At 48.2% G+C, this 18,916-nt stretch overlaps 1 protein-coding gene across 1 annotated transcript in view; it reads left to right on the top strand.

The window, feature by feature from the left end:
* The window catches only part of CAB39 (calcium binding protein 39), an 86,127-nt gene extending 77,725 nt beyond the window's left edge, over positions 1 to 8,402 (top strand). The window contains exons 7-9 of the mRNA XM_045794143.2: positions 1,451 to 1,516; positions 5,034 to 5,177; positions 5,859 to 8,402. Coding sequence (XP_045650099.1) covers positions 1,451 to 1,516; positions 5,034 to 5,177; positions 5,859 to 6,047 — 399 coding nt within the window. The 3' untranslated portion in view covers positions 6,048 to 8,402. The remainder of the gene's footprint in view (positions 1 to 1,450; positions 1,517 to 5,033; positions 5,178 to 5,858) is intronic.
* Positions 8,403 to 18,916: the final 10,514 nt, after the last annotated feature.

Below are 18,916 nucleotides of genomic sequence, written 5' to 3' on the forward strand. Positions count from 1 at the left end.
GCGTCTTCTGTCAAGAACTTGGGGGGGGTACCTGTTCGTGTTACTGATTAAAGGCAGGTCCAGTTGTTCGGATCGTTGGTTTGATGATCCTTTGAGGAGAAGGTTGGGTTAACATCCTTCTCTGAAGAAGAAGTAGTCTGCCATCCCACCTCTGGCTAGAGATACGCGTATGTTCGGGGTTAGCTCTAAAGCAAGAGTCAGAAAACCTTCTCTGTAACAGGCCAGGTAGTAAATACTCGAGGCTTCCTGGCCATGCAGTCTCTCTCGACTCTCCTGTCTTGTGCTGAGAAAGCAGCCATAAACAATACATAAACAGACTTACTTACAGTACATGAATGAGCGTGGCTGTGTTCCCGCAAAGCTTTATTTCTAAAAGCGGGTGGCAGCCTCGACTGGGCCCACGGGCTGCACTTGGCTAACGCCTGCTCTGCATCACAGATGAATGGCTGGTAAGCACCGTGGTGAAGCACAGGCACAAACAGTTTCAGCAAGTGTGGCCTCGGCCCCTGTGCGTCCCTCATTTCCATTTCCTACCTCCTGCTTTTGATGGGCTTCTTACCATGCCAGTGATGCGGCGCTCGGTAGTGAGCACCGGTGTGTAAATCCAGTGGACACTTGTCACTTCCTAAGTGTGTCACATTGTGCATTCTCCAGTCTTCACCCATGCTGTGTTCTTCCCTCTTTATCTCTGAAGAATTTTGCTCCTCCCCTTTTCTAAAGGAAATTGCTGCCGTTATTCAAGATTGAGCCCAGGTCCCAACTTCTCTAGGACACCTACCTGTTTGACAGTGCTGAATTTCTCCCCACCTATTTTAATTTTAATGATTTTCTCCCTTGCTTGATGCATTGAAAGAACAGGTAACTTTTCTGTTTGTGGTTGTTCCTTAGGCTCACTGAATTGTAAAAAATAAGAATTTTCTAACACCAAGAATGAGAGCTGACTCCACTTTGAGAAACAGTGTTTCTCACTGTGTTTTGTGCATATGGAGTTTGGATGACAGAAGAGGACCAGATTTAAGCCAAATGGGCCTGGCTAGCCTGGGTGAGGGTCGGTCCCAGGAGCCCTCCTCCTGGAGGTCATCCTCGGGCACTCCTAAGGATCTCTGAGCACCACTGAGGAAGGCTGTGTGAGACAGAAGGGCAGCAGGTGGTCTTTGTGGTGGTAGAAGTTCGTGCTCAAGGGCGCCTGGGTGGGTAGTCGGTAAGCATCTGACTTTGGCTCAGGTCATGGTCTCAGGGTCCTGGGATCGAGCCCCGTGACGGGCTTCCTGCTCAGCAGGGAGTCTGCTTATCACTCTCCCTCTCCCACTGCCCCCCTCCCTGCTCATGCTCTCTCACTCTCTCTCCAGTAAGTAAAGTCTTAAAAAAAAAAAGTTTGTGTTCAAGCTTTTTAATGTTCTCTACCAATATTTAAAATATAATATCTGAAACATGTTTTCTTATCTTTTAGTTCTTCAGTGAATATGAGAAGTTACTTCATTCAGAAAATTATGTGACAAAAAGACAGTCACTCAAGGTATGACTGATTATTTTATATGGTTTACTTCTCTTCACCCTGTGTTTGAAACTTGTATTTGGGGAAAAGGAGATATGCTGGTGTGGGTCTTAGACCTTTGAGAGGAAAATACATTTGTCCATGGTCAAGATTGTTGTGGAAAAGAAGGAGTTCAGCAGTGGTCCACACAGGGCACTGCCCACCTGCCTGTAGGTAGGGATACCAAAATGGAATATACAGAATTGTGAAAAAGTCTGTATGCTATTAGCAATGCTCTTAGCATTGCTATATTTTACATTTGGAAGCCTATTTTTGAAACTTAGAATTATCTCAACCAGAAGAAGGCCCAGTAGCTGTTGTGCCCCCCAGCACGGCACAGGCTTTTTGGGGTGGGAGGGTGTGAAGGGGATGTGAGCAGTGAAACCTCGAACCACGGGCAGTTTTGGCTGCTTTGTCTCAACCTGGGATATGGATGGTTCCATTTGAAATTTACATTTAAGATTTAAAACTCTGGAACAGGGTTTGGCAGACTGTAGCTCATGTGCCAGATCCAGCTTCCTGCTATTTTTGTAAATAAAGGTTTATTGGAACACAGATACATTCATTTATTTACCTATTATGTGAGACTGTTTCAGAATATAACAGCAGATTTGAAAGGTTGCTGCAGAGACCATATGGTCAGCAAAGTCTAAAAACATTCCCTATCTGGTCCTTTAGAGAAAGTTTGCTGACCTCTACTCTAGAAAATTCTCAGTGCAGTTAATAAAAGCATACCTCTCACTTTGTCAGTAAGTGGTCCTGACAGGAACTGTAGATGGAAATCACAAAGGATTTGGGGGGAAAAATCCTAATTCCATTTATACTTTTTACCATGTCTACTTTAAATTCTCCTCTGCTCGGAGCTCTTCCTGTCAGAGCAGTCTGAACTCATTTGACCAGGACTACATTCCTGCTTCCCTCTGCCATGGGGAGATCACTCGTAAAGACCTGATCTTTCTATGGGAATGGACTAAAGGACATCAGGAGCATTTTTTAGACTTGTGTCCTTTGATAAGTACACTCTCTACCATCCAGATTTCCAAAGGAATCCTTTCCATCAGGCCATCTACTTCTTTTCCCTTAAGACTGTAACTCGTGCAGTGGGGGACCAGTCATAGCCACAGTTTGGAAATGCGTCGCTGCCGAAAGGTCCGATCAGCCCGGGGCACTTCCCACTCATTGCTGCTGTTCAGGCCTCGCCTCCCAGCCTGGCCCGTAGTCCAGCATCCGGGATCCTGAACCTCCTCCCTTCTCCAGGGGTGCTGGCTGGCGATGGCCACTGATCAGACCAGTCTTTTCATCTTTGCGTGGGGGGTGGGGGGGAGCGGGTGGTACCTCTGGCGGCTGTTTAAGGGCATTTTCTTCCCTGCACATCAGTGTGATGTCATATATATTTGTAAGATTCGTGATGTAGTGTAGGCTCCCCTGTGGATCTCAACACTGTAAAGTGGCCCCACACCAGCAGCCCCTTTCTGCCTGAGGGCCAAGGACACCCTATCCTGCCAGCATCACACAGACGTGAGCAGCTGGATGGAGCCAGCGTCTTCCAAGGCCAAAGATGCCAGGCAGGATTACCTAGGGTAGTAGCTTCCAGGGTCAAGACCTCTTCATAGGAGGGGGAGCAGGGTAGTTTATTGGCAAACCAGTAGACTTTGACCAAATTCTGAATTTTGGGGCTGCTTAGATAAGGAGAAGGGCTTTCAAGACCTTTCTGCCACTTACAAATTGCCAACATGAGAAGGAAGGTTAAGACTGCCATTTGCAAGCCCTTAGTCATGGACACGTCTTGGGCCAGTCTTCGGCTCCTGCAGTTTCATAACACCTCATGAACGCATGGAGCAGTCTTGAGGACCGGTAGTACTTTAAAAATGGTTTTAATTTGTACTCCTTTTTTTTGCAGCTACATTGGCATTTATTATTCTTATAGTCATTTTATCAGCAAATGTATATTCCCTGTGCAAGACCTCAGACTTTTATGTCTAAAGAAATTTAACGAATTACCAGTTACCCTCCTGCAGATAACTAGACTGATAACCTCCAGATAACCAAATGAGCCATGGTCAGTATTTCTTTGGTTTCTGTGAGAGAAAATGAACACCAGTAAAGCTATAAACCTTCACATGCTTAATAGTAACTTTGAGTCTTCATAAGAGTAAAGACTTGCCGCTGCTTATCTTGAAAGTTGTATATTTTGTGATGCAGATTGATGTGAAGCCGAGCTTGAGCTTCTGAATTCTTCCTATAATTTCTTTATCAATCCTAAGTAGAATAGATTTATTCTCCTGCACATCAGGTTATTTTTGATTTCATATGATGACATGTTGCTTATCTAGAGATCAGTTGTCTGGCAAGTTCCAAGTATCTAGAACATAGCCAGGAATCCAGAAAGGAATTAACGAAAGCAGTTAATCCAGAATAACTGTATTCATGCATTTTGCTTCCCTCAGACCTCACCCCATGTCTCTGTTCAGACTCAAGTCTGACGTGCTTTGCACATACATATCCATGCTTTTACTCCTCACTGCACTCTCGTGAGATGTTGGAACTGGGGCACAGGGCAAATTAAATAATGTGTTCAAGGTTGCATAGCTCACAGGGAGCGGGGGGGCAGCATTTGAACCCAGGCAGGCTGGTGCCAGGGCCGGGCTCTCTACCACACTGCTTCTGCCTCTATCCACAAGGACTGCAGCTCGACCCCTAGCCCACAGCAGGCATGCTAGGCCCGCACTAGGAATCGGCCCACTGTCAGACAACACGAAGGGGTGACTGCTGGTTTCGGAAAAAGATGAGAGCAGGCAGTGACCATTTGAAAACCAAGGACTGATGTGGTATGACGGACTCCTTAGAACTCAGTGAGCCCTGGAGACAGGCTTTTTCTAGCTTAATTGATATCATTAGTGTTGATGAGGAGTCATTAAGAAAAAATTGGAGTGTCTTCAGGATACTTTGCAGAAGAAAGAACAGAGAAATATTCATTCTTGTAAACCTTCCTGAATCAGGATGAAAGCATAACTCGAAGGCTAAAGGGTAAGTGTATGCAAGCTTTGGACCTGGAACCTTCTGTCCTGGGAAGTCCAGATAAATAATTTTTCAATTAAGCTAAGATTTGTAGTTAAACAAGAATAATCAGTAACTTACCTTCTGACCATTTTCTTTGATAGTTTTTTTTTTTTTTTTTTAATGAGATCTGGTAAATGCATACTTAAAGAGTAGGCTCTGACAGTTTCAGATTCGGGGCCCATGTGCCTTGGAATATGTCAAGAGCGAGAGCAGTGTTGGACTGCCCATAGGCTTCCCCCAAAAGAAAGGCCTAAGTGTTTAAGTGGCAAGTAGTGGACACTCAGTAATGTTTCAATTAGAATTTCAGTTCAGCTCATCAGTCTTTTGAGTACCTGCTAATATTCTTTGCTTAACAATGATGATTTTAAAGTGAATTATTTTTTTAAACTTTGGTTTTACTTGAAATCTTGATGAGTTAATTGTTTAAATGTCTTCTCAGCTTCTCGGTGAACTACTCTTAGACAGACACAACTTCACAATTATGACAAAGTACATCAGTAAACCAGAGAACCTCAAGTTAATGATGAATCTCCTACGGGACAAGAGTCGTAACATCCAGTTTGAGGCCTTCCACGTCTTTAAGGTAGAGTATTAGAGCCATAGACAGTATTTCCCTCCAGAGTTGTTACCTCATTTCGTTTACCGGTGGTTGAAATATTATGCACCTCATTTGGTGATCTAAGCGACCCTGTAACAGTCAGTATTCATCTTTGTGTAGTATAACATTTAAATAAAAATGCACCCAGAAACAGGGTATATCATCTGGACTGGAGACAAGAAAAGTGTGTATTATAGAGGAGCGCCATTTATCTTTGGCACAGAATATTATTAATCACAAAGTAAATCCATTTCTTGATGCTTTTCTTGGAGGGTTTAGTACTTAAAATCCATTCTGGCTTTCTGTGCCCAGAAATAATTTCTGCCCATATTATTCTAAAATCAGTCTATATTTAATACCGGCTACTGAATTTCAGAGCATGAGTGAATGTGTCAGTCCTTTTGACTGAAACATATAATTCCCCCCCCTCCCTTGCACGCGCGCACGCGCAGACACACACACACACGCACACACGGACACACACACACACACACACACACACACACACACACACACACACACACAGAGCTGTTGTCAAATGAGATCTTCCAAAGCAGATGCCCCTGCAGTGTGACTTGACCATGTGCCGCCCGGCTCTGCTGACTGCAGCGCGGCCGCCGGGGTCTCGTTCTTCCCTGTGACTGACGCCAGTTTCTCTCCCTGCAGGTGTTTGTAGCCAATCCCAACAAGACGCAGCCCATCCTAGACATCCTCCTCAAGAACCAGACCAAACTCATAGAGTTCCTCAGCAAGTTTCAGAATGACAGGACCGAGGACGAACAATTTAACGATGAGAAGACCTATTTAGTTAAACAGATCAGGGATTTGAAGAGACCAGCTCAGCAAGAAGCCTAATTTCCAATCAACATCTAAAATAGTAAATCCAAATTCAGCATTTGCTGTTAGCTATTCAGCATCAGGCGCTCTTATCGGTTCATGAGGAACTTTACTGCTAACCTGCTGTTAAGTGAACGGTTTTTCATTTTACCTTTTTTGTTTTTTTTAGTCCAAGTTGGAGAACGTAGCTGCTGCTTTCTTGCACACTAGAGCACACGTGGACTTTCTCTTGATCTTTGTGTCGTTTCAGAGTTCGAGGACTCTGTTTGCTGTAGGAGTTCTGAACGTGGCTAGTTCCCGAAGGCAGATGTGTAGATGGTGGTGTGGTTTAGGGGAGAAGGGGATTGCAGTTATCAGATTAAACCTGCGTGTTTGCATTGATCTCTGTGCAAGATCTGAGCGTGGATTCGTGGTAAGGGCGTACGCCTTCACTAAAGGAAGATGGAGCAGAGCTGTATTTGAAATCAGAGGGCAACTGTATCCAAGATGTGAGCTTTTTGGGTGGATAAAGTTGACGTGCGAATAAATTGATAGCGACTTCTCAAAGGTGTGAAGCTTCATAAGGTCATAAGGAAAATGTAAATATGCTTTTCACAGCTTTCTAGAATTTTTTGACATTTGATTTTCTTGAGACTTGTAAACCTGGATATGTTGAAGGGTATTTGTTAATTTTACTTTTTGGAAGGTATTTTAAACCAGTAGAGCTAACGGTGACACCTTGCGTTTGATTTCAACAATGCTTACAGGTTTCTTTTGTATATAATTCTTAGAAGGCTCATTTCTTTTAAATGATTTAATTTGTACAGCAGAGGAATGTTACTGTATTAGTATGTAACTATTACCTAATATTGAGTTTTTGCAAAAAAAAAAAAAAATGAATGCTCATATGTAATTGAAATACTTCCGATCACATGAAAATGCTGATCTAACATTTAAGTATCACAGCATTAAAAGAAAAAATGGAAACCAATCCTTTGTATTCAGTTACCTACTGGGGAGCCGTCAGTCGGCTACGCTTTCCTGCGCGATGTTGGCCTTATTCATTTAAATGAGTCATGAGTTTGCCAGATACGGATGATCCCGATTATGCTAAATTACTGCTGATTCTCCTTGTGGGGGAAACCTCTTAGAGCACCTTTTCCTTCTTAGAGTAAGTAATCCAGTACCATAGTTGTGAAACTGAATAATTAAAACTTTGGCTTCTCTTAGGAAAAGAAGAGTCCCTAGTCTAGGTGTCCTATGGGGAAATTTATTTTTTTTAATGTCCTGTTCCTTAATGCTGCAGATGATCAGTATTTATGAAGTCACTGATTTTGCACCACTTTTTGTTACTGTGACCACGGCAGAACAACGTCTCCTAGAACATATCTGTGTAAAGTTACTAGAATGGTATCTGTTCATCTTAGTGATACAGAGATCACAACTAACAACAAATCAGTTTGCCAGTTCAAATTCAGCATGGCCGTAGCTGATTAAGAAATTTATATAATTACTCTTTGCTAGCCTCTCTCACTAATTGAATTATTTATCAGCCAGCAAAATGAGACTCCCAATGGATGTTTTAAGCATGAGGTTTTCAGACCTCCTAGGAATACCAGTGGGAAAAACAGCTCCAGGAAGCATAGATGTGTTTTATTCCATCTCATTAAAAAGGCAGCCTACATTATAATTGGTTTTTCTGAGGCTGTCTTTTCCAAAATCCGTGTAAAATAATTCATGTTTTTTCTATCGGAAGTAAGGAAAGCAATCCAAGCTCCTCAAAATGAAAATACCCACGATGTTTAGGAAGGGAACGGCAGACTTGACCGTGTGAAGCGTTCTGGTTCTTGTGGTCTCGTGCTTGGTATCTGGGTTTAGCGTGAAAACATTAGTTAACACCAAGTGGAAGAAAGGTTTCCTTGCCAAGCTGGTTCTTCGAACTTCGAACAACCAAGCGCTTCCACTTGGGCGGTGGCCTCGCAGCACTAGCGCCTCGTGTGGAGGCAGTGGGGGTGCAGCCTGTCAAAACCCTTATGCCACGGATGCACTGGGATCTGGGCAGTTAAGACTTGTTTTGTTTTTGTTTTTTAACAAAAATGTGAAAACATTCAAAGTTGAAAAGTTGCATTTGAAGTTATGATCATTTAATATATCCATATTACCAAAACTATTATACTGGAAGTGGTTTCTTTTTGTGTTATAAAGGCTTAATTTTACTTAAGTCAGTTACAGTTACTCAATGTGATTTTTAACCCTTAAAAAAAAAGGTGGAGATGTATACAATTGTTAACAATGCCATGAAAGCATTTCTTTTCTCCTGAGGAAACGTAAATTTCTTATCAGAATATCTGGCTGGCCCTGTAATTTAAATTAAAATAAAATTTTGGAGAAACAGCATTGTCTGTTTTTATGGTGTCTTACAGATTGTTGCATCTGTGTCTCCGTGAACGGCGCTCTCAGGAGACGCACCAGCACAAATCTTGTCGCAGACTAACCGGAAACAGCACACACACTTCTCTGAGTCTTTTTTCCTATTCAAGGTTTTATTTTTGGTGTGAAATGCGACTTTCCCTTACGTGCTGGGGCTCCCAGCTCCCTGGCCCTGCCTCTCACAGTTCAGTATTGTCACCTGTTGTTTGATGGCTTTTTTAGACCCCAGCATTTGGGAGCGGATCCTTCAGCCATGGCTCTGTGACCCTTTATTGTGAACGTTCGAGGGTAAAACTCGACCACTGGGCAGGAGGGTTATAAAGGACAGGGTGAGATTACAGTGAAGGCAAGGGAGCCGCAGAAGCGCCAGAGCGACCGTCTGCCCCCGGGCCGCCTGGGCTGTGGGGCACACGGCCCTGTGCTTGCTTCTCATTTTAACCTTGGTCGGTGAATGGGACCGCCGTTCTCTGTGGGGATGGCATGGGACGTGTTCTTGCCCAAGCACTTCACGTGAACAACATCCTATTTATTTCTTCCAGGTAGTTCAGTCTGTCATCTCCAAAGGTGACAGGGTCCCATAAGGTCAGAACTCATGACTTTGTCCTCTAATGAGACGGAAGAAGTGGCCACGCTGAGGGTTTGGCCTCATGGGTTAGCACACATTCCACTTCCTACCAGTCACCACCCAGGTGTCCCCTCCCCATGGCAAGAAAGACTGAGTGTCGGGCTGCTCAGAGTTAATGTGTAGCTCTTACCTGCCTCCTCTATTTATATATTTTATTTGTAAGGACTATAGACAATCGTGACTATAAAAGCTTTTGGGGGACTCAGTGCTCAATACCTTGTTCGTTCAGGAGACTAGAGCCACTCTGATAATGAATGAGTAATCCCCTCCTGAGAATTTGCCAGAAATGCCCCCAGATACACTTCCCTTCAGCTACTGCTTGGTTTACAAGGAGTATTCTCCCCCCAGCTGTTTGTGTCCTTACGGCAACTTTCAGAGCCTGATACCCTCTCTCTCTGACCATCCTGTTTCTAGAAGGTGTGAAGGACAAGGTAAGACGCCCCACACTACAATCTCAGAGCTCGCAGAAGCCGACCCCACGGAAACCCCTCCCTCAGGAGCGGTCTGAGCACATCTCTGTCGTGACAGGACCGTCAGCTTCCGCCCGTCAGTGCTTCTGGTCAAGCCGCATTCCTCGCAGGCCCTGAGGACCCACGACATAGTCAACAGGGACAGGAGCCTTCAAGCCCGCTCTCACAGAGATTCTGCCTGCCCGAGTGCACGCTGACCGAAGCCGTGGTGACCTTTGCGCCAAGCCATATCGCTTCCCAGCTGGCGTGAGGCCTTTGTGTTGTGTGTGTTCCTCGGTGACCTCTAAGGCCCCGCTGGTGTTTGGTTGCCCGTGTGACCGGGTGGGAACTGACGAGAAGGTGGAGCGCCTGCCCCGAGACCTTGTGCCTGGCGCGTCCCTGGGGATCTAGGTCCCCAAGTACAGCGACCACCAGGTTTCTAGGCAGGAGGTCGTGTCCTCTGTAATTTGTGGAATACTATTTTCTAGGTCGCACTTCAGGAAGGATAGACACCAGAGATTTGGGGGGAAGATTTATATTTCTCAACATTCTCTACAAGATGAGCTTTAGCTCCTTGGTAATAAATTTTTACCACCTAAGTACTTGGTGTTCTGTGGAGATAACATGGTCCCGTTGTGTTTTTCAGCACCTGGGTCTTCTGTTTGGTGGAGATTCAGCAGGGACAGTGGACAACGCTGTGGGAGGAGCCTCAGGGCTCCTTCCCTCAGGGGAAGCTTCCACATGAGGCCGCACCGCCAGCTGGCTCCCTCTCCTTCCTCCCTGGTGGGCAGCCACATACTCCCTTCCACACTTGAGAGACATTTGTGTCTCCCCACCTTACAAAGTCTCACCTGTGTGGAGAAGGCAGCGAGGGCCCCCTCCTGCCAGCCCTACTCCTAACCCAGATAGTACCTTCTCGTGCTCAACTGAATTCTCCGTGTGGTCCCGAGCTCTCGCCCAGCCTTCAGGCAGCCCCAGCTCCGACCTCTCCCCAGTGAGGACGAGGTGGGTGGAGTAGAATTGGTGCCCACCACCCCCAACACGAAGACATTAAGAGGACCTGGCAGGGCCCCAGCCCATCTCTTAGCACCCACTTCTGCCTCTCGAAGCTGTTTATTGTAGCCCAGGGCACCAGAAAGGTGGCAGTTAAATGTCCCCAGAAGCAGCCCTCACCTGACCCCAGCTGGGATGGGTGCTTCCCAGCAGAACTGAGCTCCAAAACCACGAAGCTAATGGTTTCCTGACATATCTTTTATCAGATTCTTTCCATCCCCTGGCTCCCGTCCCACTCTGTACCAGGGCTTCCTGGGCTCGAGTCCCAAATAAATGACTAGCGCTTGAACCATTGTCCCAGGCTCTGCTTCTGGGGAGACCCAAACTAAGACATGCTTGTTCTGTTCCTTCTCCTAACCGAGAGGCCTGAACAGCCACACCTGTGGTCGGCCATGTGACACACGGGGCCTCTCGCAGAAGAGGCGGCCACGCTTGCTGCCTGCCCTTCAGACACACACCTCCTGTCCCTCTGCCTCGGTATTTAGGAGAGGCTCCGGCCACAGCGTGTGTGTCAAAGCCTGACACCGGGTACCTGTGGCACAGGACAGGCCGCAGACCCAGGCCTGCCGGCCCGCAGGCCCCAGTCAGCTGAAGCCTCCAGACACTTGGCTTTCAAAAACAGCTAGACAGGCCATGCCGATGCTCCAGAATGATTCTTCACAGTCGTCAGAAGTTCTAGCAAAACTTTCGAAAGCTCCTGATTTCCTCATGCTCTATCTCCTTCCCAAAGACTTTTTTGAAAAGTGTAGTATGTATAACCCTACGAAATGACTGCACAGTTGGGAACCCGGGCTAGAATTAGCCAATGTCTGGGTCTAGCTAGAAATTCACGACGGGGCCAGGGTCGTGTGCAGCTGGGCTCAGAGACCCTCCCAGCCAGAGGACCTCCTGCCTGCAGGGCCTCCTGCAGCCTCCCCCGCCCCTGCACTCAATTTTAATTTTTAAAAAATCCACTGGGTGGCAGCAGAGCTCCTCGTTTCCAGCAGCCAGGGACCTGGGGGGTGGGGGGGTGGGGGCGTGAACGGGCATTGCAGGAGCAGAGCAGAGCTGCACCTGGAGACCCCGTGGTGCTGAGTGTCCCCCTGCCCCAGCTTCCCGAGTGCCCTTTGAAGCAAAAGAAGAAGAGGGCAGTCAAGAGAGGAAAGCAAGGAGCCAGAGGGAGGGATAGATGCTCGATACAGATGCCATGTGTGACAGAGAGAAGTATGAAGGGTAGAATTTAGCGGGTGGGTATATGGTTGCTTCGTTTTGAAGCAGCTTTACCATTTAGAAGAATTTTAGGTTTACAGAAAAAAATGCAAAGATAGTAAAGAGAGTTTCCATATTCCCCACACCTGGTTTCTCCTATTACTAACATCCTAAATTAATACGGTATATTTGTCATAATTCATGGACCAATACTGATGTGTTATTATTAATACTCGAAAGTATTATTAGTACTTCAAGTCCATATTTTACTCAGCTTTCCTTCGTTTTTCCTCGATGTCCTTCCCCCGGGCCTGATCTCTCCCAGGACCCTACGTGACATTGACTTGGTCATTGCGTCTCCTTCAGCTCCTCAGACTCCCCTTGTTTGCCACGAGGGGCATTTTGGAGAATCTCCCGCAGGTGGAATCTGAATGTTTTCAGCTGATGAGAATGAGACTCTGGGTTTGGGGAGGAAGACCACCCAGATAGAGTGCCATCCTCATTACAGCTTATCCGGGTGCACGCAGCCCCCCGACTTACCATCCCTCGATGTTGCCCTTGATCATCTGGCAGAGACGGTGTTGTCAGGCTTCTCTGCCCTAGAGCTGCTCTTTCGTTTTCCCTCTTTCAATTCCGTCCTCAGGAAGAAGTTGCGATGTCAGCCCACCCTCCCGGAGTGGGGGTCAGGCTCCCCTTCTTTGGAAGCAAGTAGCAAGTATCTACATGGATTATTTGGAATTTTTCTGCATGAGAGATCTGTCTCTTCTCCCCATGATATCCTTTCCCCCTGTCAACTTCCCTTGCAGAATTTTCTGTCTGCTTGAAATGTTTCGTTAGAAAATGGTGGAAACAAAATTAAATGATCCAAAACATGGCAGGGGGGAGGGGGACATAGGCCCGCAGACACTGCTGAGCCCCAGGTGAAGGGCCCCGTGTTTCTGAGGAGCCCAGACAGCACGCACAGCACCTTCTCCGGACTTCGCTCTCCCACTGCCTCATGGATGTGGGGTAGCAATCCCCGATGTGCGGGCCCAAGCCGGAACTCACCTGCCAGGGCCCCCCAGTTTCCGAGTTCCTGCCTCATCCCCCACCCCCTCCTCCCATCCTGTCCAGGGCAAATCCTGCGTGTTCTGCCTTGAAGTGCGTTGGTCGCAAGGCTGCAAATGCGACGTCCTTGCAACGATTATAACAAGCCTTCTAAAATCCTGAGAGCTCTTTTCCCCTCTTAGGAAACAGACTTAGAAATTCAGTTGTGTGATGATGCAATAGAGAATCAGTCTTGATTTCATGTGTATTTTGTGGTAACTGGCAGGTAAATATTTGCTGACCTTCTCCATCTAAGTCCTCCTAAAGCACCCACGTCAACGGATCCCCATTCTTTCAAGTTTCTTGGTTAATTGCCAACAATCCCCATAATATTGGCTGAGTGATTACCAAGTGCTTTACAAGGATGAACTCAATCCTCATGACACTCAGGTGGGTAGGTCCTCTAGGATCCCGACTTTCCAGATGCGGAAACAGAGGCCCAGGGAGGGTCAGCCACTTGGCCGCGGCCACAGAGCCGTAGGGCAGCAAAGCCGGAAGGGGACTCCGCAGGCAGGATCTCTTTCCTTTAGTCTGACCCTCCACACCCTCTTCCAACTGCCTGTCTTCCTCCAAAACTCATCAACAAGCAGATAGTGGAGGCCCAGTTGTCACCAGCTAGATCCCAAAACCTAACCTAAGCTCACCTGCTTGTTCGTACCCATCCTTCTTTCTCCCACATTTTTACTTAAGCTCTTCTGTCCAGCTTCTCTCTTCACGCGGGCAAAACACCCGACAGGCATAGCATCGCACGATGGGAACCGAAGCTACCCTTCAAGCTGTAACAGCCCAGAAGAGCCGGGGCTCCCCGACTGCCCGCCAGTCTGAGCTCCACCGCTGCCTGACGCCTGATCAGAGGGACGGCGGACTGACCTGACTCGCGGACTGACCCATTACCTTCGTCTCATTATAATACTAAACTCCCCGCCCCAGGGGGAGGAGCACAAGTGTATGAACCCGGTGTGTTTGCTTAAGGCTCCCGGGCCACCTCAAGCCTCCTGCGTACATGAAGATGCGGCCCCCCTTTCTAAATACTCGTCCTAACCCCTAAACAAGAGAAACCCATTCACTCTTGCTGCATGATTCCCCTGGATCTCTTTATCCGCTGCGAATAAAGTTTCCTTAAAGTCAGTTTCTACCCGTGACTCACCAAAGAGCAAACTCAAGGTGGTTCGGTCACTCAGGGAACAGCGGCAAAAGGGGGGGGGGGTGTCTCTGAATCGCACCGTTCTGTATGTTCAGCTGTTTACACGAAATGCGCGAGAGGGGCGGCTATTGGTCTAGCACCCACCATCCTCAGAGGCTGGAGCCCTGTGCTGCCCGAGGGGCTCCCAGCCCCCAGGTGCTGTCTGGTATCAAACGGTGATGTCCTTGCCGCTCACCCAGGAGGGTTGATAAAAAGCTGGTCCTGACCCAGAGGGTGTGGGATGGGGCCTGAGATTCTGCTTTTCTAACCAGCTCCCAGGGTGCTGCGGCCGAGGGGCCACGCCTGGAGAAGCCAGAGAGGGCAGGTGACGTCGGGTGCAGGTAGCCCGGACTCAGCCCCGTGTCATCCGGCTTCCGTGCAGGTGAATAAGGAGCCGCCCCAGGCAAGCTTATCCTCCGGGATGACAGCAGCCGCCGGCCCGGGAGGGTGCGGCTGTGATGTCAGGTCTCAGAGCGCTCTGTGAGGCCACCCACGATGGCCAGGGCCACCGGAGAGACCTGGGGGGCGGGGCGTAGTGTGGACCAGCCTGGAGACCAGAGGACGGGGTCAGGCCTGGACCCAGCACCCAGAGGCCTCCCAGAGAGGGTGTGGGTCTAAGCTGGGCTCCCAGTTCGCTGTTCGTCCCTCTCCCGTAGAGCACAGCTTATGTTTCTGGGTCTGTCCCTGTCCCCCCTGAGCTTGAGCTTCTGCCGATCGGGTAGATCAGAGGCTGGGCATCAAGCAAGCTCAGCTGAGAGCAGCACCCCAACAGGGGAGCCCGCCGCACCCCTCTAGGGGCACCATCATTCCTGTCATATCCGGGTTGGCGTATTTAATCTGACCGGTTTCTAGCGGATGGCAGGGAAGCATCCTGGGGACCGGTGCCCACAAAACACCAGCAGGGCTGCTGCTCAGCGATCCGATGAAAAAGGAGAACCCGCATGGGCTGGTCGCTTCGGTCCTTCCCGGAGGCAGGACAGGTGCTCAGATGTGCTGAAGAGGGAGGCGCTGCACTCCTCACCCCACCCCCAACCCCACCCCCACCCCCCCACCCCCCGCTTGCTGGGAGCGGAGCAGCCACAACCCCTGTGCTGTTGAGGCCCTGACGCCCTTAGACATGGCCAAGTTCTGAGGACCGCTGGGCGTTCGGCCTCCCATGGGACCTTCCCAGAGGGCCTCTGCCCCGAAGACCTGTCACTGCCCAGGAACAAGGCGGGGGGGGGGGGGGACATTCCCAAGCTGCCACTGGGGTGCTCTGAGTGTGGCTGGTGGAAGCCTCACGGGCTCACACAGTGGCAGTGATCTCTGGGTCCTAGTCCTAAATGCAGGCAGACGAGGCGTGAGGCAGGAGCCTGGGTTCCTCCAGGCCTGGTGGTGGTCCTGGAGGTCTATTCATCCTCATCCCATAGCAGCCTGTTTGGGGGCCGTGCGGAGGGGACGCCAACAGCTGAGGCCCTCGGGGAGCCCGGGAAAGCCCTGGAGGTGTTTCTAGGAGAGCAGGCTGCTGGCTAACGGTGGCGTCCCAAGAGGGCTGGAGACATCTGGCAGCTTTCAGGAGTTCCTCTCCAACTCATGGCAATGCTAGGTGCAGGCTGGGGGACCTGGGAGCCTGGATGAACTAGGTGCTAAGATGACTGAGGTTCTGGTGGGCGAGCTGAGGGGAGCTTCTGTGGGGAGCTGAGGCAGCCTCCAGAGCCCAGGGGTGCTGCCTGGTCCGGGTAAAAGCAGTCCTGCCATGGATGGGGAGACTTTGCAAGGACAAGGGGAAATCAGGCAGATCCCGGAAAGTGGAGAGGGTTCGTGGGACAGACTGGAGTCCGGAAGAGCCCCAAACAGAAGAACAGTTCACTTGGCCCAGAAATTCCCTGAGTTTGGCCAAGAAAATAGGGTAGAGGACGGTAAGTAGAAGGAAAGAGGATAATCCCAATCACTCGTGGGGTGGTCGGATTCTGGGGCTCTTCCAGAATCTAAACACAGACCTTTCACCCTTCCTAAAAATTTACTCAAATTGGATATAGACCCAACTGTAAAAAGCAAAATTATGAAACTCCCAGAGGATAACATAGGATAATTGACCTTGGATATGGTGATGACCTTTTCAATACAACCAAAGGCACAACCCACGAAAGACATGACTGATAACCAGAACTTCATTAAAACTAAAAACTTCTGCTCTGCAAAGACATTATCAAGAGAAAAAGAAGCAAGGCACAGACTAGGAGAAAGTATTTGCAAAAGACACATCTGACAAAGTACTATTATCTGAACTTCACACAGAACTCTTAAGACTCAACAATAGGAAAACAGCCCAATTTAAAATGGGCCAAAACTTTATTAAGACTCTTCACCAAAGAAGATATTCCAATGGCAAAGACGCATATGAGAAGATGCCCCACATCGTCTATCATCAGAGAAATACACATTAAACCAGCAATGCAATACCACTGCATACCTATTAAAACGGCCAAGATTTTTAGGGCAGTGAAAAAAACTGATGTTTACCTATCATTATACATTTGCCCAAACCCATAGAAGGTACACCCCCAGGAGGGAAGCCTGGCGTAAACTACGGGCTTTGGATGATGATGACACATCACCGTCAGTTTGTCACCTGTAACAAATGTCTCTCTCTGTTGGGGGTGTTGATGGTGGGGGACGCTGTGCATGAGTGGGAGCAGATGGTATATGGGAAATCTCTGTACTTTCCTCTCAATTTTACTGTGACTCCAAGATGGCTCTAAAAAAACAAGAAAGTCAGAATACCTGGGTGGCTCAATCAGTTAAGCGTCTGCCTTTGGCTCAGGTCATGATCCCAGGGTTGTGGGATCGAGTCCTGTGTCGGGCTCCTTGCTCAGCTGGGATTTGGCTTCTGCCTCTGCCTGCTGCTCCCCCTGCTTGTGCTCTCTCTTTCTCTCTGGCAAATAAGTACGTAAGAGCTTAAAAAAAAAAAAGTCTTGGGGTGCCTGGGTGGCTTAGTCAGGCTCTGCACTCAGCAGACAGCCTGCTTGAGGTTTTCTCTCTCTGCCCCTCCCCGCACCCCTCCCCCGCTCATGCACATGCTGTCTCTCTCTCTGTGTCTCTCAAATGAATAAATAAATCATAAAAGAAAAGAAAGTCTTTTTTAAAAACCCGAGGACCATTAATAAAGAGCTGGAAACCACCAACTCTTGGACTTAAAATAGGACTTAAAAACAGAAAAGGACGTATCAAAGGGAAATCTAAACGTTCAGATCAAGTGGAGCCACCGGCCAGCATTTATGAGAACCTTTGAGTCTTTAGAAGATGCATGAAAACACAGCCACGTACCTGCAACCAGGACAACCTTCAAAATACATCAGAAAGAAAAAAGAACAGCTTTGGACGATACTACAGATGCTTTGGGTGAAGATGATGATCTTCAGGGAGGCACGAAGTTGCTTTCGCGAGAAGCCAAAGAAGGGAATGGGGGAGTAAGTGAACAAATTAAACAAAGGGAAATGTTAGAAAACTCTGAAGGAAATCAGATCACGCCTCCAGGCGACCGCTTGCTAAGGAGGAGTAAGGGGGGGGTGGTCTCGGAGGAGACAGCCTGGAGGGTGGGGCTGGGGACCAGGTACAAGGAACACAGCAAAAAACGGACACTCCTAGACGAATCGAAAGGACTCCTAAGGAAACTGATCAGTGCCCCCCCTCCCGTCAAAACGTTATTTCAAAACACTTTAAAGGAAATCAGATGTACGCAACATCGGCTGAGGAAGATGAAATAATCCTCCTAGTAAAGTCTTCAAACTTCGAAAGCTTCACTGATGTTAGGAAAACACAGAAAGGGAGAGACAATAGCACCAGCAGATGTTTCAAGTCCCTCCTGATTTACAGCCAGACAGATGAAGGCTCACCGAAGCTCCAAGCTAAGGGAATTGGCCCTTTAACGTGAGAGGAGACTCTCTCCAAAGCAGATGGCAGGACCAGCCGCGCTGGACGGTTCCAGAGCACGAGCCAAGATTCCATCAGGCAAATTCCCAAGGATCCTGGGCCGTTACTGAAGCCAGCGTACTTCCCATGAACGAAGACTCGTGTCGATGGCTGAGAGCTCTGGTGGCTGGGAAAAAAATCCCTTGAACGCTTAAGGAAAGAACATTCATACACCAGACAAAAATTATTGGGAAGGATGTACGCACTTTAAGGAGTACCCTCACACCCCTGATGTTGCACGCGGACATTTGGCAGGGGCCAGGAGGACGGCTGGAGAGCGCTGCCCGATAAAATGCAGGAAGCCCCTTAAACCGACTATCTCCTCAGCCTGGTGATTGACCATGAGCCTCGACGGGGTGAGTCATGTTGACCGCGTGTCTCTGACATGATGTGGTAAAGAATGGCACTTGACCTCTGGTCTTCCTCCCCCAAACCCCTAACCCCCATCTGATCATAACAAGCACATCAGACAAATTCCTTAGCGGGACGCTCTACAGACTGTCTCAAAACCGTCAAGGTCATCAAAAACAAGGGAAGTCTGAGAAACTGTCACAGCCAAGGGGAGCCTAAGGAAATGGAATGACTAAATGTCATGTGGGATCGTGGGTGACATCCTGGAACAGAAAAGGCACGTTAGGTAAAAACTAGGGAAATCTGAATAAAGCATGAGCCGTAGCTAATAATAATATATCCATACGGATTTGTGATGGTAATAAAAGTATCATCCGCATATGAGATGTTAATTTTGAGGGAAATTGGGTGTGGGGCATATGGGAACCCCTCTGTCCTATATTTGCAGTTTTTTGTAAATCTAAAATTGTTCTAAAACAATGAAGTTAATTTTTTTTAAGATTATTTATTTATTTATTTGACAGAGAGACAGCCAGCGAGAGAGGGAACACAAGCAGGGGGAGTGGGAGAGGGAGAAGCAGGCTCCCAGCGG

The sequence above is a fragment of the Ursus americanus genome, chromosome 1, assembly GCF_024610735.1.
Source record: "Ursus americanus isolate L20-20 chromosome 1, mUrsAme1.1.p, whole genome shotgun sequence".
Lineage (NCBI taxonomy): Eukaryota > Metazoa > Chordata > Mammalia > Carnivora > Ursidae > Ursus > Ursus americanus.